The 25,134-nt window shown below is 38.6% G+C and overlaps 3 protein-coding genes across 4 annotated transcripts; all 3 read right to left on the minus strand.

Annotated features, from left to right (window-relative positions):
* Positions 1–857: 857 nt before the first annotated feature.
* On the minus strand, positions 858–25,061 carry LOC117637197 (basic form of pathogenesis-related protein 1-like). Of its 2 annotated transcripts, XM_034372035.1 has the most exons (2): positions 24,741–25,061; positions 858–1,293 (listed from the first exon to the last, which is right to left on the minus strand). In XM_034372035.1, the coding sequence occupies exons 1-2, from the start codon at positions 24,989–24,991 to the stop codon at positions 1,059–1,061; spliced, it is 486 nt and encodes a 161-aa protein (XP_034227926.1). In that variant the 5' UTR covers positions 24,992–25,061; the 3' UTR covers positions 858–1,058. The 2 variants fall into 2 exon arrangements, with proteins under 2 accessions (XP_034227926.1, XP_034227925.1); XM_034372034.1 differs by lacking the exon at positions 24,741–25,061 and having other exon boundaries at positions 858–1,616.
* LOC117637199 (basic form of pathogenesis-related protein 1-like) lies at positions 7,876–8,615 on the minus strand. The gene has a single exon (XM_034372038.1). The coding sequence runs from the start codon at positions 8,546–8,548 to the stop codon at positions 8,063–8,065; it is 486 nt and encodes a 161-aa protein (XP_034227929.1). The 5' UTR covers positions 8,549–8,615; the 3' UTR covers positions 7,876–8,062.
* LOC117637198 (basic form of pathogenesis-related protein 1-like) lies at positions 22,306–23,008 on the minus strand. Its single transcript, XM_034372037.1, has one exon. It carries the CDS (start codon positions 22,939–22,941, stop codon positions 22,456–22,458), a length of 486 nt encoding a protein of 161 aa, XP_034227928.1. The 5' UTR covers positions 22,942–23,008; the 3' UTR covers positions 22,306–22,455.
* Positions 25,062–25,134: the final 73 nt, after the last annotated feature.

Raw genomic sequence — 25,134 nt, forward strand, 5'->3', positions numbered from 1 at the left:
ATATTATATGATATTGTTTTTAATTTTAATTTTTTTAATATAAAAAATGTGAATTTACCATATTATCCTTATTTAATTAATAATTTCAATTCTTAATGTTTCAATTAACTAAAGGTATTTTATGGTATTTTGAATGTTTCACCATTCTCTGCCATTTACTTTATATATATAGATAATGAGATGGACTAAATTTACCTTACGTGAATTATGTGTAAACAAGTATTATGTGTAGGCTTCGGTGGCTTGTATTATAAATGTTGGGCTAAGAAAAAAAACCACACATGGGCTATAGCCCAAGTTAATCTTTACTAAGGACCGTCCCTAGTTATGATACAACCCACAATCAAATTGGTCTACAAATATCAGTTCAAAAAATCTCATATATACATAAAGAAACAGTGCATGCAAACACGTGCATCCACGAACAAGAAAATCTTAGGTGGCTATTGGTATCTATTCAAGTATGAAATTCAAAAACTTTAATTTTTCGTAAAAACAAAGAGTTCTAAAATCAAACTTTTAAGATTCAAAAACTTTTTCGGTATTCAAGGAGGGAACTCAAACTTCAAAAACAAGGAGTTCTAAAATCCATACTTTAAGATTAAAAACAATTTGTCATAAAAATTCTTAAAAAAGCGATTTGTTTGGGTTTTAAGTATTTGTGTGGTTTTGAGTAATTAGGTCTACCAAACATATTTTTTGAAATTTGGACTCAATTTATTTTTTTTAAGTTTAAAAAGTTGAATTCAAATAAAATACCAAACATACACTTAACATCCTTTTGATATCACATTTGTCATATTTTTTCAAAAGAATTAAAGACAAATACGAGATGGGGAGGCATTAGACAATTGAGATTGAGCAAAAATAAAAAAAACATAGAGAGAATGAGATAATATTTAGTTAGAAATTACAAAAAAAATGAAATAATATTATCCTTTTCATTTTTTATCCATTCTCTTGTCTCACAATACCATATCAAGTACGGGAGCTCGCAAAAGAAAAAAAAACACGGGACCTCTCAACAGGCCTCATGTAAGTGTGCGTACATACATCATTTAGTATGGGCGCTCGTCCTCGGGCTGGTACATGGGATCGTAGCTGCAAACGATGTAGTTCTTTCCATCCTTGCACTTTGAAATGCCACATCCGACCTCGGTGGTTTTGCCCCAGATCACAGCAAGGTAGTGACCACATTCCTCTTTGACACATTTGTTGGACTTGGGGTCATAGAACTCTTTCTCGGTGACCCAATATTTAGTGCCAGCTGCGCCGGTCATGCCGTCGCCCGAGGTCAAGTTCTCACCCCAACGCCCCCTTGAGTGCTCCATAGCGCAGTCATCAACTCTTTTGTTGGCATATTCTTGGGCATACTGGGCCAAGGTTGTGTTCCACTTAAGGGGTTTGTTGCCGACCTCTTTACGAGCCTTGTTGTGCTCCTCGAGGAAGCCATCGATCTCTGCTTGGGAAATGTTTGCAGAGACAAGAGTGAAGACTAATACGACACAGCAGATGGCCAAAAGTAGCTTCGTGTTGAATGCCATTTTTGTTTCTTGATATCAGAAGTTTAAGGTGTTTTCTTTGTAGCAGAGAAGGTTGGATTGTTAGATGTTGATTGAAATGGGAAATGAGATTGTGCATATTTATATAGTTGGGAGGGTTAAATATAGGATCCTAAAATGGGAGGGTTTGTTAAGTTCTATAAACAAGCATGGAGAACAAATAAAACTCGTGTGGGATTGCATCACCGAGTGGATGTGGTATCCATACAAACATTGTATTGTCAGACAATCAATCTATACCATTGATTAAGTGAAGTTTTATTTGAATCCTATAATCAGGTGAGGATTTTTAGCTGCAATGACTAAAACATTTAGCTGTACATTGAGGATCAAAGTTTTGACTTTGTTTACGATATAAATGAACTTTGTTATATGACCCCTCTGTCAACTTCTTGTAGCTTTTTAAAATAAAAGTTAAATGCATTATGCTGCTTTCCAAAATCTAAAGAAATGAAAGAGGAAGCAAATTAGTTAGGCAAAAACTCACTTTTCATCTAGTATGATGAAATTTCCACGTTTGTCCCTATAGTTTCAATTCTAGCAATTTGACCTATGTAGTTTGATTTTATTGCAATTTAAAGGACATTTCCAAATTTCCGTCCGATTTCTTGATGGAAAAAACACTTGCTCGTACATGGAGGAGTATTTTGGATGGAAATTTGGATTTGTCTTGGAATTGTGATAGAATCAAACTACATTGATTAAATTGATAAAATTAAAATTACATGTGATAGAATCAAACTACATTGATTAAATTGACAAAATTAAAATTACATGGTCTTGATCTTGCAACAACTTTGGGTTCTCATCCGCTCGAGTTGCCTAGATCAGATTGGCATTGTTTGGGCGATGAAAAACTCATGCTCGTTTTCTGTAATACCCTGAAAAATTAAAGGTGGACTTTCATATTTCAATGAAAAATAATACTATAGTGGAGAATGATTATGGGTATTTTATCAAGTACTTTTGGATTGAGACTACTGGATTAAGTTCGTTTAATTTCAAGTTGGACATAAATGCCTTTACATAACATTTTGTGAATTTTTCAAAGGACATTTAAGAAATTGAAGTGAGACCATTCTGATTCTTAGGTAGGACGATAGTAGTCGACTCAATGAACACGTAGGAAATCATTTCTGCATTTTTTGCCAAAATGACCAAAAATACCTGTGTGTAAAAATTACCAAAATACCCTTGTAGACCCACAAAAAAAAATAAAAATGAAACGTCGAGGGCATCAGCCCACTCTCCACCCATTCTTTCCCCGTTGCCTCAAGTTTTCAAATCAATAATCATTTTGGGGATGAGTTGGTATAGGTGAGTTATTAGCTTAAGGTGTGAGTTGAAAGCCTACTACAGGGTGAGTCACCTAGGCTAAGATTCCCCAATGATGAATCTGATTTCTTTTTGAGCTAAGTGAGTTTCTGGTGAGAGAGAGAGAGAGAGAGAGAGAGAGAGAGAGAGAGAGAGAGAGAAGAATAAGAAGAAGAAGAAGAGGAGGAGGAAGAGGAGGAAGAGAAGACTTGGAAATAAGGGAGATGTTATTACTATTACATCCATGAGAGAATTAAGAAAGGAAATGTGAGAGGTAGAAAAAAAATGGTGGAAATATTGAAACAATTGGAAGGATGAAAGGTGGGACTCTTGTTCTACGTTCATTTTCAATCCTTGAGTGTTGGTATAATTAATTGTTTGAGTAGATTTATCGTTGTTTCTGAGTTTGAGAATGATATATGAACCTTCTGAGGCATAAGAAAATCAAAGAAGAATTTTGAAATCAAGATTTTCGGATTTTGGGTGTGTTAACAAAAATTTTGGGTTTGGGTGTTCAAACTTTAGATCCAAATCTTGTTTTTGGGAAGCTTAGGTCAAGGAAATGATGTTGGAATATGATTTCGAGTCTTAAGGATGGTATTTGAGGTGTTTAAAGAGACTCTTGATAAAATTCTAAAACTTCGTATTTTTTTGGAAATTTCAGTTCATGGGCCTTACTTTGGCTCCCGTGTTCCTCTGATTTATGAAGTATTTTTTTAAGGGTTTTCATTGTTTTGGAAACTAGGAATAGCAAGGGTCAAAATCCTTTTGATTTCACTGATTTTGTTTAAGTTTTGGGGGATTAAATATTGGAGTAGAGTTAGGTTTCCAAAACTGCAAAAACAGAGGAAGCTGGAAAACGAAAATTCAAATTTTTGGGTTTGTCTTTTGATTCGAATTTCTCACTAACCGTAGCTTTGTTTTCACATATCTTTATATGTATAGAACGCTAAGGTCACAAGCTTCAATTTGAATATGGTCTTGCAAAGATTGGATGTTTTAAGACCGTTTTCTAGTAGTGACGGTTGTTTAGCCATATGTTTCTTACCAAAGTAACGGATAATGAGTCCCTTATTAAAATTTTGGATAAACTAGTTAGGTTTTTTTCTAGTTGTATTTTTCTTTCCAATATAAGAAGTCTTAAATTCGATTCTTCCCTCACTTGAAGATGAAAAAAAACATAGACATAATTGATAACATATATTAAAAGGACCCGCCCCGAATTTTCCGAAACCCGAGACGAATCCTGTGGAAATTCCCGACATCACCCCGATGCTGGGCCCATTTACTAAAGACCGAGACTTTCTGCCGAAATTTCCGCAGAGTCTCCCTTGTAAATTGGACATTTCCCAAAATTTCAACCTACGTAAAAATGCATTTAATATCCAAAACTGGCAGCATGCACAATATAATTTCATGCAATTCACATAAACGGCCTTTGGCCTTCCGATAATTCTCAACTACCAAGCATGCTAGCAAATCAATTTATGCCTACTAGATTTCAACGTACATCATCTAACTTTTTCAATTTCAACATACATGGTTTTAACCTCCTAACACAATCACATCTATGTCCGCGGTTGCACCTAATAACCTTAGGCTGCCTACGCACCCTCACTGAGGGATCAAGCTACACGTAGTTCTTCCTTAAAACCCAATTCCACACATAGGCAATACCTTATTTCATTTCTCTGTATTTCACATAATCTCCCTATATGCCGGTACTACCAACGCCACGTATGGGGCCTGTCAACACGCCGGATAACCTACGCCACGTGCGACCTTACCATACTATCACAATATCTCCCCATACACCGGTACAACCAACGCCACGTATGGGGCCTGTCTCAAAGCCGAATAACCTACGCCACGCGAGACCTGAACACCATATCACAATAGCTCCCCATATGCCGGTACAACCAACGCCACGTATGGGGTCTGTCGACACGCCGGATAACTTACGCCACGTGCGACCTCACCATAATATCATAAGATCTCCCCATACGCCGGTACAACCAACGCCACGTATAGGGCCTGTCTCAGCGCCGGATAACCTACGCCACGTGAGACTTCAACATCACATCATAATATCTCCCCATACGCCGGTACAACCAACGCCACGTATGGGGTCTGTCGACACGCCGGATAACCTACGCCACGTGCGACCTTAACATAATATCACAATATCTCCCCATACGCCGGTACAACCAACGCCACGTATGGGGCCTGTCCGCACGCCAGATAACCTACGCCACGTGGGACATAACATTCACATGGTGGTACTTGTAGTGTAACCAAAATCCGGGGAGGTACCTAAGGTTGTGCGTATAGCACTTCAAACTGACATTCTAGACTCTTTTGTACCCTTATACAAACATATATAAATATATACATTAATTCTAATATTGTGTAAACCTCAACAATAGTCTAGCACCGGATAATCCCCCCTGGGAAGGTGAGATTACTCCGGGAGACTCACGGTCAACCAAGGGTCAAACTACCCTAACCCTGGTCAAAGGGGCCCACGGGGACCACGACCTCCAAATTCCGATCCGAAAGTTCCTATGGGTTCTACAAGGTATAGGACACTCGTCCTGCAAGTTTGGTTCAGATCGCTCACGATCGCACGATCTGACGGTTAATATAAAACATAAACTTTAAATTATTAAATCGGAACATCCGGGGCTCCGATTCACGATCCGTGAATTCTTGCACGATCCTAGAAATACCTAGATTATCATATATTAATTGGGAAACGATCCAACGGTCAGAACCTATTGAATCCGGATAACGCACAATATGCGAAAATCCGTTCGATAGTCAAACGATGTCTGAATTGAGATCCGCAAAATCCTAAGCACTCGTGACAACCAGGAGATCACATTGGGACAATAATACCCCTCTACTACAGTGCCCACGCGCCGCCACAGGAGCGGGCAGCGTGTGGGTGTCCAAAGCGATAAAGCTTCGCCGAAAAATCTCAACACCTCGGGCCAAGACTTCTACCCTAGGTATAACACCCTATTTGGAGTCATTTTTGTTCTTAGGCCTACCCCAAAAAGTCACCGGCCGAAAACAAACTCCCAAAATCGGCAGAATTTCAAATCGAAGATCAACTATCCTGGGCTCAAAATTAACGAAATCCTATCCAACCATCAGCTAGAGTATGGGTGGAAAACCATACCTTACTCGTCAAATTTGGAGAAGAAATGAGAGAGAACAAGCTCTTTGAATTTTGGGTTAAAACCGGTCGGATTTTTGCATTTTCCGGCGAGCACAGGTGGTTCCAGTGGCTGGGATTGGTCGGGATGGGAAGAGGAGGATGGCACGGTTCTTTTGGGACCGGTGCCACCCCAAGCGGTGGCCGGATGCGACGGTGGTGGCCCAAAAAACACCGTGGTGAACAGTAACAAAGGGGGCTGTTCTGCGCGCGCAGGGAGAGAGAGAGAGAGAGAGAGAGAGAGAGAGAATCTGATTTTTATAAAAAATCTGATTTCAAAATATTAACGATTTTGCCACTGAACTTGTTTTGCCCGTAACTTCTTCGTTTCAACTCCGAATCGAGCCCACTACGTGTCTACGGACTCATCTCAGTACGACATTCCCAAAAATACTAGTCACTGCCCCAAACTCTCTTTGGGTAAGAAAATGACCAAAATACCCCTATCCCAATGGTAAATTTGTAATTTCCCTTAAATAATTTAAATAATTTAAATAAGGGGTTTAATTTGGAGTCGGGGTGTTACATATATTTACAACCAACACATTCAAATTTTCAAAATCTATAATGACATAAAGCAATCCAAGTTCCTACCTCTAATCACTGCACCCACAATCTTGACCAAGCGTTTTAATCCAAAAATTCTTTGAGATCTTGAATAAAAAGTTAGGTGACATTTCGACCTTTACCACAAGTGTTCTATTATACTTTAGCTTCAAATCATATGAAGTTCCAATCTGACTTGAAATGGTATAAGATATCGTACAAGATTTGTTATATTTACTAGCCTCTTGGCACATGCTCACGCATGTACCAATTGGTTTTATTTTTTTTTATTTTTTATGTTATTTTTAAAATATAAAAAATAACATGGATAGTTATGTTCCACAAAAGTAGGACATATTATATGATTTTGTTTTTAATTTTAATTTTTTTAATATAAAAAATGTAAATTTACCGTATTATCCCCATTTAATTATTCATTTCAATTCTTAATGTTTCAATTAACTAAGAGTATTTTTTGGTATTTTGAATGTTTCACCATTCTCTACCTTTTATTTTATATACATAGATAATGAGATGAACTAAATTTACCTTACTTGAATTATGTGTAAAGAAGTATTATATGTAGTCTTCGGTGAGTTGTAATATAAATGTTGGGCTAAGAAAAAAAATCGCACATGGGCTATAGCCCAAGTTAATCTTTACTAAGGACCGCCCTAGTTATGATACAACCCACAATCAAATTGGTCTACAAATCTCAATTCAAAAAATCTCATATATACATAAAGTAACGGTGCATGTAAACACATGCATCCATGAACAAGAAAATCTTAGGTGGCGTTTGGTATCTATTCAAGTATGAAATTCAAAATCTTTGATTTTTCTTTAAAATAAAGAGTTCAAAAATCAAATTTGTGAGATTCAAAAACTTGTTTGGTATCCAAGGAGGGAACTCAAACTTTAAAAACAAGGAGTTCTAAAATCCATACTTTAAGATTAAAAACAGTTTGTAGTAAAAAGTCTTAAAAAACCGATTTGTTTGGGCTTTAAGTATTTGCGTGGTTTTGAGTAACTTGGTATACGAAACATATTTTTTGAATTTTGGACTCAATTTATTTGTTTGTAGTTTAAAAAGTTGAATTCAAATAGAATACCAAACATACACTTAACATCCTTTTGATATCACATTTGTCATATTTAAAAATAAAAAAAAATTAAAGACAAATACGAGATTGGGAGGGATTAGATGATTGAGATTGAGCACAAAAAAAAAAAAAACATAAGGAGAATGAGATAATATTCAGTTAGAAATTACAAAAATGAACTAGTATTATTCTTTTCATTTTTTATCCATTCTCTTGTCACCTCTCACAATACCATATCAAGTATGTGCGATAGCAAAAGAAAAAAAAAACACGGGACCTCTCAACAGGCCTCATGTAAGTGTGCATACATACATCGTCTAGTATGGACGCTCGTCCTCGGGCTGGTACATGGGATCGTAGCTGCAAACAATGTAGTTCTTTCCATCCTTGCACTTTGAAATGCCACATCCGACCTCGGTGGTTTTGCCCCAGATCACAGCAAGGTAGTGACCACATTCCTCTTTGACACATTTGTTGGACTTGGGGTCATAGAACTCTTTCTCGGTGACCCAATATTTAGTGCCAGCAGCGCCGGTCATGCCGTCGCCCGAGGTCAAGTTCTCACCCCAACGCCCTCTTGAGTGCTCCATAGCACAATCGTCAACTCTTTTGTTGGCATATTCTTGGGCATATTGGGCCAAGGTTGTGTTCCACTTAAGGGGTTTGTTGCCGACCTCTTTACGAGCCTTGTTGTGCTCCTCGAGGAAGCCATCGATCTCTGCTTGGGAAATGTTTGCAGAGACAAGAGTGAAGACCAATGCGGCACAGCAGACGGCCAAAAGAAGCTTCGTGTTGAACGCCATTTTTGTTTCTTGATATCAGATGTTTAAGGTGTTTTCTTTGTAGCAGAGAAGGTTGGATTGTTAGATGTTGATTGAAATGGGAAATGAGATTGTTCATATTTATATAGTTTGGAGGGTTAAATATAGGATCCTAAAATTGGAGGGTTTGTTAAGTTCTATAAACAAGCATGGAGAACAGATAAAACCTATGTGGAATTGTGTCACTGAGTGAATTTGGTATCCTTACAAACATTGTATTGTCAGACAATCAATCTATACCATTGATGAAGTGAAGTTTTATTTGAATCCTATAATGAGGTGGGGATTTTTAGCTGCAATAACTAAAACATTCAGCTGTACATTGAGGATCAAAGTTTTGACTTTGTTAACGATATAAACGAACTTTGTTATATGGCCCCTCTGTCAACTTCTTGTAGCTTTTTAAAATAAAAGTTAAATGCATTATGTTGCTTTCCAAAATATAAAGAAATGAAAGAGGAAGCAAATTAGTTAGGCAAAAACTCACTTTTCATCTGGTTTGATGAAATTTCCACGTCTGTCCGTATAGTTTCAATTCTAGCAATTTGACCTATGTAGTTTGATTTTATTGCAATTTAAAGGACATTTCCAAATTTCCGTCCGATTTCTTGATGGAATAAACACTTGCTCATACGTGGAGGAGTATTTTGGATGGAAATTTGGATTTGTCTTTGAATTGTAATGGAATCATACTACATTGATTAAATTGATAAAATTAAAATTACATGTGATAGGATCAAATTACACTGATTAAATTTTACAAAATTAAAATTACATGGACGAAGGTAAACAAATCGGGCAAACCACAAGGACCCAAAGTGACATTATTTCAATTAATTATGGATATAGAGGAAAATGTTTCTCGTGTTTTGCATCTCTTGATCTTGCAAGAACTTTGGCTCATCCGCTCTAGTTGCCTAGATCAAATTGGCATTGTTGGGGTGATGAAAAACTCATGCTAGTTGACAGGACCCGATCCTAATTCCACTTTGGAATTCGAACCAAGCCCTGTACGTGTCCGACATCTGGCAACTGTCGGGCACAAATGACCATTTTAGCCTTCCTGCTACAATTACTATTAAAATTTTCTTTGGACTCCTGCCGAAAATTCGGCAGAGTCTCCCCTGTATTTTGACCAAACCCAAATTTTTCCACCTGTCAAACAATCAAATAATTATACACCAACTGCTAGAATTGAATAACCAAGTATTCACCAGCTCCAGTTTTCCACTAAAACTAGATATCAGAGCATTTTCTAAAGTTTACAAGGTTTCAAGGGTTTTTCTACAAAACTCTACCTCTTTTGGTGGCGCGGAAGCTATGAATGGCCCGGTTGTGGAATCCCTCGCACTTCTATGGCCTGGGGGCGAAAAACAGGTTGAAAATGTGAGTGGACAAAAATAATGTTCTTGAAAACAATTTATAACCATAATAACCCCCATTTAAAAATAACTTGATAAGTAAAGCTAAAGTTCACCTGTGTTTAATATAAAGTATTCATCTAAATATATATATAATCGTATGTATATAGATTCGTAAAACTGAACAATTATATAAAGATATAAATGCGCGAATATTAAAGAAACTGGTATAAAATAACTGAAAATCATAACTGGATAAAATAACTCAAAATCCTTTGAAACTACCACCTATTTGTACCCCTGTCATATCCGTCAATTCCCCTGGCAGGTCTCGGGTGTCACGTAGTCTACCAGAGCCGCAAACTGGCGAAATCAGGGGACTATGATCAGCCTGATCCGCCGGCAGGTCTTGATGACACCAAGTCGACTCGAGCCGCTCTAGCAAGATACAGGGGACCGTAGTCAGCCTGATCCGCAATCCTGGCAGGTTTCGGGGACACAGAGTCAGCCGAGCCGCAATCCTGGCAGGTCTCGGGACACCAAGTCTGCCGAGCCGCAAATCCTGGCACTCACGGTCCGAGCGTCCCCGAAACTCATGAGGCAAAGTCAAGTGCACTGACTGAACTGTAAACAGACTGGATGTCCGTAGACATCGGTCCGTCTGAGGGTAATCACCAAATAAAAAGGCGGGTACACGGTGGTTTTAAAATAAACTATTTTGAGAAAAATCTAATAACTCATTGCATCTTAGTAAATCTGAAACTTAACTACTATCTCCTCTGGTAAAGTTCTCAAACTCTGCTTTTTATATTACTAGAGCTTCAGTAACTAAGCATCACGTAGATCAAAATACTTAACAGTACAAATCATGCTTGAAAGAAACAGTTCATAAAACTTATTCAATTAAACTCATTTATAAAAGCTTATTTATATAAAATCAATATAAAATTATTTAAGTAAACTTATTTATATAAATCATTTATATAAAATCATTCATGAAAGAAAGTCCACTCACTGGTGGTCCGAGCTAGTTGAACCCTTTAAAGGTCCCTCCTGTGGGTCGATCGGACCTCTGGTGCCTGATTAACCATGAATATTAAATTAATAATCTGCTGAATAAAAAGAATTTAAATTAAACACCTTGCCCTCGGCTCCTAGAAATACGTGCACTCGTTTCAAGTTACTCCTATGCCCACCTTAGCTTTTTAGATAGTTAGAACGGTCTCAAGAGACCCGAAGCCTCACTAAGCGATAAGCTGCCAGATCGGCCGATCCGGGACCCCGTGGGTCCACGGTCTCCGATGGCCAATCTGGGCTTCTCTGAAGGTTCCTTACAGAGAAGGAACCACGTTCCGCGAATTTGGTCCGAAACGAACGGTCGGATTGGCCAAAATTGCGTTATCCCTTTAAATTCAAACCCTAGCCCCAGGGTTCACAATTTCGGAGTATTCGAATCCTACACAATCCTGAAATCGTGTAGACCGACATATCCAAAATTCAGTGCGATCCAACGATTTAACGACACTGCACCCAAGGATCGCCCGATATGAAAAATTCGTTCGGGGCTCAAACGGACTCCGAATCGAGATCCGTGAAATCCTACGTGCTCGTGACGACACGAGGATCTCAAAATTGTCCAGAGTCACTTCACCACCCTCGCCCACGCGCTGCCTCAAGCGTGGGCAGATTCGGGTGTCCAAAGCAATTTCGGGTGGTCGAACAATCTCCGAACCAAGACTCCAAACTCTTATCCTAGGTAAAATACCCCATTTGGAGTCACTTTTGTTCTTGGACATACCCCAAAAAGTGACCGGAAACAGTAGATCACGGCGGCCGAAGTTTTGGCCAAATTACAAGTTGAAAATCGAACGTGTTAGAGCTAAAACCGATCGAAACTCATACATCCATAAGCTAGAACACGAAAAATAGCTGAGAAACCATACCTTACTCGATCGATTTGGTGGAGAATTGAAGGAGAAAAACGAGCTGGAAGTGTGAACTGGAAATCGGCAAACAATGGCAGATTCCGGCCAGTTTTCGGCGTCCCCGCGGCTGAGGTTGGTCGGAGAAGAACGGCGGGGGATTGGCGGAGCTATTGGGACCAACGACGGAGATCGAGACGGCCTGTGGTGGCCCCTGTCTCGATCGGAAGGGAGAGAGGTCACTAGAGTCGCGCGGGAGGGAGAGAGAGAGAGGAGAGAGAAAGCTGATGGGAGAGAGCAGAGAGAAGAGATAAAAATCTGACTTTTTGACCAAATTACTGTTTTGCCCTTCGCAGTATTTTGATCGTATCTTCTTCGTTACAACTCCGATTCGGGTCTACTCCGTGTCTACAGACTCCTTTTGCCGTGCTCTACACAATGGCACAAGCGGAATTGCCAAATTCTTTCTCGATCAAAAAGTCAACTTTTCCCTATTAAATAATGCGAGTGCAAAATTGTCTTTTCGCTAGAAGATATTATTCATACTTTTTAGATATTTTGTTATTTTCTTAATATTTTGTTTTGGGTTATTACAATCTACCCCCCTTATAAAAATTTCGTCCTCGAAATTTACATCCTTGTCATTCAAAGAGGGGAAGGATTGCTCCTGTATCTGCAACTCAGGTCATTACACAGCATGTATCACTGAAAGCTGGACACTTCCTATTCCAAAATCTGAACTGCTTGTTTCCCACACATTCTATAATCTCATTGGGTCCGATATAGCTAGGATTTGGCTCCCTTGCTTCCTTAAATCTCATTTCACCTTCTTAAAGCAATAAATGTTGAAGAATACCCAACTGAAGCTCCTTCTTCTAGTATCTACATAACTCCTTGCCAATCCTGGGTCGCTTGAGTCTTTCTCTGCTTAATTCAATAAGGTTCTTTGTTTCCTTCAACTCTTTCAGATTTCAATAAACCTTGCTTAACATTTCATCTTCATACTTGGGTGGTTCATACTATGTCTCGTATAAAGCAGCAATTGGAAACATTTTAGTTATAGATACCAATAGCTAATTTTAGATTTGTAATCCGAGGAAGTCTGACAACTATCACTTAAGGCACACTCTCAAACCGGTATCTTTTCACCCAAATCCTTCTGAAACTGTAATATACCATGTCTTAATAACCTTTCTACAGTTTGAGTCATTTTCTTAAGCTGGTCATCTGTCTAGTGTGAATTGTAGTATTAAACTGTAATCAATTTTCAAAAGCTTCCTTTAGCTGAGTCCAATTGGAACATAACCTGGATTTCTTGATCTAAACCATAGGGATTGGTATTCCATAGTGTCGCAAGATCTTATCTGTGAAAATCCTTGCCAGTTTATTCAGACTATACTTGGCTTTCACCTGCAGAACATACACAGACTTACTGAATCGATCCTTAATTTCCTACACTCCACTCTGCTTCCTCTATGTTCAAGGAGGCTGAACACAAAATCCACCGTAAGTTACTTTAGCCTTCCTTCAGAATTTGGAAGTGGTTGCAAGAACCTTGTTGATTCCTGTCACTGAGCTATTCCTTGCTGACAATTTATACTGTTCCTTTCATCATAAGAAACTCCTTGTAAGATCTCCATTTTAAACCTTTGCTCCTCGTGTCATGTAATTCAACCCTTTTACTCATAAAAATCAAATCAAGATCCTGGAATTAACCTGCGAATATCCGAGTTCTTTAGCACTGATTTTTCCTGACAAGTAATTAACAGTGTTTCCTGAATATTTGTATCCAGCTCAACTTTTGTACTACTATCGCTGATAATCTATCTCCTTCGGAAATAAGCCACTTCTCCTGAGGATTTCATACTGAGTGTATCTATAACCTTTGACAATTTTCTCTGTCTTAAGTTTTCTTCCTTTTGTATAAAGAAATTTTGTAACCTCTTGCGATCTGTAAAGATCTGGCATATTTCCTCATAAAAATACTGTCAGCAACCTGTTAGGCCAAAATTACTGTGGCCTGTTCCAAATAGTGAATAGAATACTTTGATTTATGCTTCCACAATTGTTAAATCACATAAGTGCTCATTTTACCATACTGTATCAGCACAAACCTCAATTCTTATGACAAACATTACTGTAGCATACCAAGTTCCCACTAACCTCCTGCAGTACTGAAATCGAAGTAGTAATTGGCCTGTTCTTATGTTTAACATCATCCTCTTCACTGGTCTGACCACACCCATGTAATTTTTTTCTTTGCTAAAAAGATGAGCGGTGTCGCCTTGGTGAATAACCTTTCCACAGGGTGACAGTAAAAATCGACTTATCTAGAAAACTCTGTACCTTTGTAGCACTGATTGGTCGTAACGAATTTCGCTACTGCTTCAATCCTTGAGGATCAACAAAATACTCTCAACCGCAATCATGTGTCCCAAGAAACTCACTCTGTCCCTCCAACACGCACACTTGCTGAGCTTGGCATAAAGTTACTGCCTTCTCAGAGTCCACCACCCAATGTTTACATACTTCACATCTGCCTTCTGTTTCTTAGAATACACCCAAAGGTTATCTAGCTACATAATCATGAGGCGATCTCAATACAGCCCGAACATTCTGTTCACGGGGGGTCCAAAATACCACTGGCACATCCTTAAATTCTTTATAGTATGACCAGGAACTCAGAGTCCCCATACCTCATTCAACACGCTGTTTTTGGTACATATTCCTTTCTGACTCGTTACTGGAGCTATCCAAGCCTCAAGTCACTTTTCAGAAAACCCCTTGGCACTCTTTAGCTTATTAAACAATTCCTTACTGTGAAACCATAGACGTCATCTTATCCAGTTACCCTGAGTCCATGCATAACTTCATGATGATATCTCCTTCCTTAAATAACACTAGAACACTTCAATGAGGAACAAACTAAGCTGAATGACCCTTCTTGCTATCAATTCCAGCAATTTAGTCTTTAACTCCTTCAACTTACTGGTGTCATTTTGTACTTTACCCGAGAAATAAGCTCCATTCCTGGAACGAGCTCAAGAATAAACTTGATTCCCCAATGAAAGATAGCTTTGAGGTACGGTATCCGGCCAAATCAATCCAATCCTAGGATGATCTCCAGTTAACCATGCCGAAGGGAAATTCAATCTGTAATGGCAGCAATTCATGCTTCCTACTGAGTCAGGTTATACTATCTATCTGCAGGTTTAAAACTGTTACTACATCCCTTCAGCTGACTGCTTCCTCAATTAGCCATACTGATCTGGGTCCATTGCTAAACAGAGCTTCACCAACTGTGGTATTTCCTATAACTTACCTTGCATACTTGTTTCATTGCAGAAATAATCTTTTTATACTAAGGGAACAGCGGCAACCTTTTTTGAAAAGATTTAGACTGTCCATAATATTATCTTCCAGTAGTACTCTTCTAGCAGGGCCCGGAATACTGCCTACCACACCTGGCACATTAGGGTAACTTCTCCTGTTACAGTCTGACAACAATTGTCTTCCAATACTCCTGGCTGCACCAGCCCAGAACGATTTCCAATATTATTACCCTAACTGGTACTTTCACTGGAACTAAATCCAGGTTGGCAACCTCCAAACCTGCGACCATTCGATGATTGGAAACAGTAATCACTACTGTAATTACCTCTCTTAAATTCTTCCTGTTTAGTATTACCTTCATCCAAATACTGTGCGCAGAGCGTACCCCATGGTCTACCCATTATCTGGCTGGGGCAGGCATCACCTCGACACCAAAATTAACCAACTGCTAACTAATCACAATATCTTGAATGGAGGCTTTTAACCTTATCGCAACTAGGTACTACCTCTTACTTTCCAATCTCTATTAGTAGAAACAATACGTGAAACCTTTTTCTCATATCCTGATCCAGTCATTATCCTCTATTCTGCAGCAAAAACTCTTGCATCCACACCTTCTGTAGACTTGTAGATAATACTGACTATCAAATTCGGTTCTAAAATACTTGTTGCGTATTAGTATCCTGGTATCACTTCTTAAACAAATCCCGCCAATACTCTCTTCTTCAGTGGAACAACCATGACTTCCACGATCTACTACATTCCTTTAATGTAATTCTCCTTTACTACTGGGTACCACCATTATCCAAATTTATAGCTCTCAATCCTTTTTACTTGATCCACCCATCTCACGTATGGATCTCTGGCTGACTAAAACCTGAGCTAATACCTCCAAGATCTACTGGACATTTGGATCTCCCCGTCTACTAGGTGCAATAAATACGACTCCTGACGAGCCACTAACAACAGATTACTCTACCGGTTCAGATACCGGTGCAGTTCCTATCCAACTTAGAAATCTCATCTCCTTACATCGAGATATCTGTCTAATTTTCCTACGGATACCACCACCATCTGGGCCCAATTTGAAAAGAAAACGAGGATGCACAAAGTGCAAAGTCTACAGGAAGTAAAACCTATGCTCTGATACCAAATTGACAGGACCCGATCCTAATTCCACTTTGGAATTTGAACCAAGCCCTGTACGTGTCCGACATCTGGCAACTGTCGGGCACAAATGACTATTTTACCCTTCCTACTACAATTACTATTAAAATTTTCTTTGGACTCCTGCCGAAAATTCGGCAGAGTCTCCCCTGTATTTTGACCAAACCCAAATTTTTCCACCTGTCAAACAATCAAATAATTATACACCAACTGCCAGAATTGAATAACCAAGTATTCACCAGCTCCAGTTTTCCACTAAAACTAGATATCAGAGCATTTTCTAAAGTTTACAAGGTTTCAAGGGTTTTTCTACAAAACTCTACCTCTTTTGGTGGCGCGGAAGCTATGAATGGCCCGGTGGTGGAATCCCTCGCACTTCTATGGCCTCGGGGCGAAAAACCGATTGAAAATGTGAGTGGACAAAAATAATGTTCTTGAAAACAATTTATAACCATAATAACCCCCGTTTAAAAATAACTTGATAAGTAAAGCTAAAGTTCACCTATGTTTAATATAAAGTATTCATCTAAATATATATATAATCGTACGTATATAGATTCGTAAAACTGAACAATTATATAAAGATATAAATGCGCGAATATTAAAGAAACTGGTATAAAATAACTGAAAATCATAACTGGATAAAATAACTCAAAATCCATTGAAACTACCACCTATTTGTACCCCTGTCATATCCGTCAATTCCCCTGGCAGGTCTTGGGCGTCACGTAGTCTACCCGAGCTGCAAACTGGCGAAATCAGGGACTATGATCAGCCTGATCCACCGGCAGGTCTCGATGACACCAAGTCGACTCGAGCCGCTCTAGCAAGATACAGGGGACCGTAGTCAGCCTGATCCGCAATCCTGGCAGGTCTCGGGGACACGAAGTCAGCCGAGCCGCAAATCCTGGCAGGTCTCGGGACACCAAGTCTGCCGAGCCGCAAATCCTGGCACTCACGGTCCGAGCGTCCCCGTAACTCGTGAGGCAAAGTCAAGTGCACTGACTAAATTGTAAACAGACTGGATGTCCGTAGACATCGGTCCGTTTGAGGGTAATCACCAAATAAAAAGGCGGATACACGGTGGTTTTAAAATAAACTATTTTGAGAAAAATCTAATAACTCACTGCATCTCAGTAAATCTGAAACTTAACTACTATCTCCTCTGGTAAAGTTCTCAAACTCTGCTTTTTATATTACTAGAGCTTCAGTAACTAAGCATCACGTAGATCAAAATACTTAACAGTACAAATCATGCTTGAAAGAAACAGTTCATAAAACTTATTCAATTAAACTAATTTATAAAAGCTTATTTATATAAAATCAATATAAAATCATTTAAGTAAACTTATTTATATAAATCATTTATATAACTCATTTATATAAAATCATTCATGAAAGAAAGTCCACTCACTGGTGGTCCGAGCTAGTTGAACCCTTCGAAGGTCCCTCATGTGGGTCGATCGGACCTCTGGTGCCTGATTAACCATGAATATTAAATTAATAATCTGCTAAATAAAAAGAATTTAAATTAAACACATTGCCCCCGGCTCCTAGAAATACGTGCACTCATTTCAAGTTACTCGTATGCCCACCTTAGCTTTTTAGATAGTTAGAACGGTCTCAAGAGACCCGAAGCCTCACTAAGCGATAAGCTGCCAGATCGGCCGATCCAGAACCACGTGGGTCCACGGTCTCCGATGGCCAATCTGGGCTTCTCTGAAGGTTCCTTACATTCAAACCCTAGCCCCAGGGTTCGCGATTTCGGGGTATCCGGGTCTCTGATTCACAATCCTTCGAATCTTACACGATCCTGAAATTCAGTGCGATCCAACGATTTAAAGGCACAGTGCCCGAAGATCGCGCGATATGAAAAATCCGTTCGGGGCTCAAACGGACTCCGAATCGAGATCCGCAAAATTTTAGGCGCTAGTGACGACACGAGGATCTCAAAACTGTCTAGAGTCACTTCACCATCCTCTCCCACGTTCTGCCTCACGCGCGGGCAGATTCGGGTGTCCAAAGCAATTTCGGGTGGTCGAAAAATCTTGGAACCAAGACTCCAAACTCCTATCCTAGGTAAAACACCCCATTTGGAGGCACTTTTGTTCTTGGACATACCTCAAAAAGTGATCGAAAACAGTAGATCACGGCTGCCGAAGTTTCGGCCAAATTTCAAGTCGAAAATCGAACGTGTTAGAGCTACAATCGATCGAAACCCATACATCCATCAGCTAGAACATGAAAAATAGCTGAGAGATCATACCTTAATCAATCGATTTGGTGGAGAATTGAAGGAGAAAAACGAGCTGGAAGTTTAAATTGGAAATCGGCAGACAATGGCAGATTCCGGTCAGTTTCTGGCGTCCCCGCGGCTGAGGTTGGTCGGGGAAGAACGGCGGGTGAGTGGCGGAGCTATTGGGACTAACGGTGGAGATCGAGACGGCCTGTGGTGGCCGCTGTCTCGATCGGAAGGGAGAGAGGTCACTGGAGTCGCGCGGGAGGGAGAGAGAGAGAGGAGAGAGAAAGCTGACGGGAGAGAGGAGAGAGAAGAGATAAAAATCTGACTTTTTGACCAAATTATCATTTTGCCCTTCGCAGTATTTTGATCGTATCTTCTTCGTTACAACTCCGATTCGGGTCTACTCCGTGTCTACAGACTCCTTTCGCCGTGCTCTACGCAACGGCGCAAGCAGAATTGCCAAATTCTTTCTCGATCAAAAAGTCAACTTTTTCCCTATTAAATAATGCGAGGGCAAAATTGTCTTTTCGCTAGAAGATATTATTCCTACTTTTTAGATATTTTGTTATTTTCTTAATATTTTGTTTTGGGTTATTACACTAGTTTTCTGTAATACCCTGAAAAATTAAGGGTGGACTTTCATATTTCGGTGAAAAATAATACTATAGTGGAGAATGATTATGGGTATTTTATCAAGTAATTTTGGATTGAGACTACTGGATTTAGTGTGTTTAATTTCAAGTTGGACATAAATGCCTTTACATAACATTTTGTGAATTTTTCAAAGGACATTTTTACGAAATTGAAGTGAGACCATTCTGATTCTTGGGTAGGACGATAGTAGTCGACTCAATGAACACGTGGGAAATCATTTCTACATTTTTTTGCCAAAATGACAAAAAATACCCGTATGTGTGAAAATTACCAAAATACCCTTGTGGACCCAAAAAAAGAAAAAATTGAAACGTGGAGGGCATCAGCCGACTCTCCACCCATTCTTTCCCCATTGCCTCAAGTTTTCAAATCAATAATCATTTTGGGGATGAGTTGGTATAAGTGAGTCATTAGCTTAAGGTGTGAGTTGGAAGGCTACTAGAGGGTGAGTCACCGAGGCTAAGATTCCCCTATGATGAATCTGATTTCTTTTAGAGCTAAGTGAGTTTCTGGTGTGTGTGTGTGTGTGTGTGTGTGTGTGAGAGAGAGAGAGAGAGAGAGAGAGAGAGAAGAAGAAGAAGAAGAAGAAGAAGAAGAAGAAGAAGAAGAAGAACAGGAGGAGGAGGAGGAGGAGGAGACTTGGAAATAAGGGAGATGTTATTACTATTACATCCATGAGAGAATTAAGAAAGCAAATGTGAGAGGTAGAAAAGAAAATAGTGGAAATATTGAAACAATTGGAAGGATGAAAGGTGGGACTCTTGTTCTAAGTTCATTTGCAATCCTTGAGTTTTGGTATAATTAATTGTTTGAGTAGATTTATAGTTGTAACTGAGTTTGAGAATGATTTTTGAACCTTCTGAGGCATAAGAAAATCAAAGAAGAATTTTGAAATCAAGATTATCGGATTTTGGGTGTGTTTAAATTTTTTTGGGTTTGGGTGTTCAAACTTTAAATCCAAATCTTGTTTTTGGGAAGCTTAGGTCAAGGAAATGATGTTGGAGTATGATTTCGAGTCTTAAGGATGGTATCTGAGGTGTTGAAAGAGACTCTTGATAAAATTCTGAAACTTCGTATATTTTTGGAAATTTCAGTTCATGGGCCTTACTGTGGCTCTAATGTTCCTCGGATTTATGAATTTTTGAAAGGTTTTTCATGTTTTGGAAACTAGGCATAGCAAGGGTCAAAACCCTTTTGACTTCACTGATTTTGTTTAAGTTTTGGGGGATTAAATATTGGAGTGAAGTTATGTTTTCAAAACTGCCCAAACGGAGGAAGCTGGAAAACGAAAATTCAAATTTTTGGGTTTGTCTTTGGATTCGAATTTCTCACTAACCATAGCTCTGTTTTCACATATCTTTATATGTATAGAAAGCTAAGGTTACAAGCTTCAATTTGAGTATGGTCTTGCAAGGATTGATGTTTTAAGACCGTTGTCTAGTAGTGACGGTTGTTTAGCCTTATGTTTCTTACCAAAGTAACGGATAATTAGTCCCTTATTAAAATTTTGGATAAACCGGTTAGGTTTTTGTCTAGTTGTATTTTTCTTTCCAATATAAGAATTCTTAAATTCGATTCTTCCCTCACTTGAAGATGAAAAAAAACATAGACATAATTGATAACATATATTTACAACCAACACATTCAAATTTTCAAAATCTATAATGACATAAAGCAATCCAAGTTCCTACCTCTAATCACTGCACCAACAATCTTGACGAAGCGTTTTAATCCAAAAATTCTTTGAGATCTTGAATAAAAAGTTAGGTGACATTTCAACCTTTACCATAAGTGTTCTTTTAAACTTTAGCTTCCAGTCATATGAAGTTCTAATCTGACTTGAAATGGTATAAGATATCATACAAGATTTGTTATATTTACTAGCCTCTTGGCACATGCTCACGCGTGTACCAATTGGTTTTCTTTTTTATTTTTTATTTTATTTTTAATATAAAAAAAAATAACATGGATAGTTTTGTTCTACAAAAGTATGACATATTATATGATTTTGTTTTTAATTTTAATTTTTTTAATAAAAAAATGTGAATTTACCGTATTATCCTCATTTAATTAATAATTTCAATTCTTAATGTGTCAATTAACTAAGGGTATTTTTTGGTATTTTGAATGTTTCACAATTCTCTGTCTTTTGCTTTATAAACATAGATAATGAGATGGACTAAATTTACCTTACGTGAATTATGTGTAAAGAAGTATTATTTGTAGGCTTCAGTGGGTTGTAATATAAATGTTGGGCTAAGAAAAAAAACCACACATGGGCTATAGCCCAAGTTAATCTTTACTAAGGATCGTCCCTAGTTATGATACAACCCACAATCAAATTGGTCTACAAATCTCAATTCAAAAAATCTCATATATACTTAAAGAAACGGTGCATGCAAACACATGCATCCATGAACAAGAAAATCTCATGTGGCGTTTGGTATCTATTCAAGTATTAAATTCAAAAACTATAATTTTTCTTAAAAACAAAGAGTTCTAAAATCAAATTTTTAAGATTCAAAAACTTGTTTGGTATTTATGGAGGGAATTCAAACTTTAAAAACAAGGAGTTCTAAAATCCATACTTTAAGATTAAAAACAGTTTGTAGTAAAAATTCTTAAAAAAACGATTTGTTTAGGTTTTAAGTATTTGCGTGGTTTTAAGTATTTGCGTGATCTCTTGGACCCCTGTAGTCCAAGAGATTGTGGTCACCCACCGTTGGATATTAATCCAATGGTTCAAAATGATATATATAAATGCAATATGACATAAATGATTATTACCCGATTCAAGTCATAAATGAGTGAACCGTTGAATTTACATCCAACGGTGAGTGACCATAAATCTCTTGGACTACAGGGGTCCAAGAGATCAGGACTGTTCAAATAGAATACCAAACATACACTTAACATCCTTTTGATATCACATTTGTCGTATTGTTTTTAATAAATTAAAGACAAATGCGAGATGGGGAGGCATTAGACAATTGAGATTGAGCAAAAACAAAAGAAAAAAATAAAGAGAACGAGATAATATTTAGTTAGAAATTACAAAAATGAAATAATATTATTCTTTTCATTTTTTATCCATTCTCTTGTCACCTCTCACAATACCATATCAAGTATGGGCGCTCGAAAAAAAAAAAAAAAAAAAAAAAACACGGGACCTCTCAACGGGCCTCATGTAAGTGTGCGTACATACATCATCTAGTATGGGCGCTCGTCCTCGGGTTGGTACATGGGATCATAGCTGCAAACGATGTAGTTCTTCCCATCCTTGCACTTTGAAATGCCACATCCGACCTCAGTGGTTTTGCCCCATATCACAGCAAGGTAGTGACCACATTCCTCTTTGACACATTTGTTGGACTTGGGGTCATAGAACTCTTTCTCAGTGACCCAATATTTAGTGCCAGCTGCTCCGGTCATGCCGTCGCCCGATGTCAAGTTCTCACCCCAACGCCCCCTTGAGTGCTCCATAGCGCAGTCGTCAACTCTTTTGTTGGCATATTCTTGGGCATACTGGGCCAAGGTTGTGTTCCACTTAAGGGGTTTGTTGCCGACCTCTTTACGAGCCTTGTTGTGCTCCTCGAGGAAGCCATCGATCTCTGCTTGGGAAATGTTTGCAGAGACAAGAGTGAAGACCAATGAGACGCAGCAGATGGCCAAAAGAAGCTTCGTGTTGAACGCCATTTTTGTTTCTTGATATCAGAAGTTTAAGGTGTTTTCTTTGTAGCAGAGAAGGTTGGATTGTTAGATGTTGATTGAAATGGGAAATGAGATTGTGCATATTTATATAGTTGGGAGGGTTAAATATAGGATCCTAAAATGGTAGGGTTTGTTAAGTTCTATAAACAAGCATGGAGATCAAATAAAACTTGTGTGGGATTGCATCACCGAGTGGATTTGGTATCCATACAAACATTGTATTGTTAGACAATCAATCTCTACCATTGATTAAGTGAAGTTTTATTTGAATCCTATAATCAGGTGAGGATTTTTAGCTGCAATGACTAAAACATTCAGCTGTACACTGATGATCAAAGTTTTGACTTTGTTAACGATATAAATGAACTTTGTTATATGGCCCCTCTGTCAACTTCTTGTAGCTTTTAAAAATAAAATTTAAATGCATTATGCTGCTTTCCAAAATATATAGAAATGAAAGAGGAAGCAAATTAGTTAGGCAAAAACTCACTTTTCATCTAGTTTGATGAAATTTTCCCGTTTGTCCCTATAGTTTGAATTCTAGCAATTTGACCTATGTAGTTTGATTTTATTGCAATTTAAAGGACATTTCTAAATTTCCGTCCGATTTCTTGATGGAATAAACACTTGCTCATACGTGGAGGAGTATTTTGAATGGAAATTTGGATTTGTCTTTGAATTGTGACAGAATCAAACTACATTGATTAAATTGATAAAATTAAAATTACATTTGATAGGATCAAACTACATTGATTAAATTGACAAAATTAAAATTACATGGACCAAAGTAAAAAAATCGGGCAAACCACAAGGACCAAAAGTGACATTATTTCAATTAATTATGGATATAGAGGAAAATGTTTCTCATGTTTTGCATATCTTGATCTTGCAACAACTTTGGGTTCTCATCCGCTCGAGTTGCCCAGATCAGATTGGCATTGTTTGGGAGATGAAAAACTCATGCTAGTTTTCTGTAATACCCTGAAAAATTAAAGGGAGACTTTCATATTTCAGTGAAAAATAATACTATTGTGGAAAATGATTATGGGTATTTTATCAAGTAATTTTAGTTTGAGACTACTGGATTAAGTGTGTTTAATTTCAAGTTGGACATAAATGCCTTTACATAACATTTTGTGAATTTTTCAAAGGACATTTATGAAATTGAAGTGAGACCATTCTGATTCTTAGGTAGAACAATAGTAGTCGACTCAATGAACACGTAGGAAATCATTTCTGCATTTTTTGCCAAAATGATCAAAAATACCCCTATGTGTGGAAATTACCAAAATACGCTTGTAGACCCAGAAAAAAAAAAATTTGAAACGTGGAGGGCATCAGCCCACAATGTCATATCTCGGGATCGGCTCCACCGTAGCACGATATTGTCCGCTTTGGGCCCCCATCCCTCACGGTTTTATTTCTGGGAGCTCACGAGCAACTTCCCAGTGGGTCACCCATCCTGGAATTGCTTTGGCCCCCAACTCGCTTAACTTCGGAGTTCCTACGACTCCGAAGCCAATGAGCTCCCAAAAGGCCTCGTGCTAGATGGATGCTAGTGTGCACATATAAGGCACATCACCCCCTCTCCGTTGGTTGATGTGGGATCTTACAATCCACCCCCCTTAAGGGCCCGACGTCCCCGTCGGCATACTCGCACCACACGGCAGAGTGGCTCTGATACCAAATTGTCACATCCCGGGATCAACTCCGCCGTAGCACGATATTGTCAACTCCGCCGTAGCACGATAGTGCCAGCTGCGCCGGTCATGCCGTCGCCCGATGTCAAGTTCTCACCCCAACGCCCCCTTGAGTGCTCCATAGCGCAGTCGTCAACTCTTTTGTTGGCATATTCTTGGGCATACTGGGCCAAGGTTGTGTTCCACTTAAGGGGTTTGTTGCCGACCTCTTTACGAGCCTTGTTGTGCTCCTCGAGGAAGCCATCGATCTCTGCTTGGGAAATATTTGCAGAGACAAGAGTGAAGACTAATGCAACGCAGCAGATGGCCAAAAGAAGCTTCGTGTTGAATACCATTTTTGTTTCTTTATATGAGAAGTTTAAGGTGTTTTCTTTGTACCAGAGAAGGTTGGATTGTTAGATGTTGATTGAAACGGGAAATGAGTTGTGCATGTTTATATAGTTGGTAGGGTTAAATATAGGATCCTAAAATGTGAGGG

This window comes from Prunus dulcis, chromosome 8, assembly GCF_902201215.1.
Source record: "Prunus dulcis chromosome 8, ALMONDv2, whole genome shotgun sequence".
NCBI lineage: Eukaryota > Viridiplantae > Streptophyta > Magnoliopsida > Rosales > Rosaceae > Prunus > Prunus dulcis.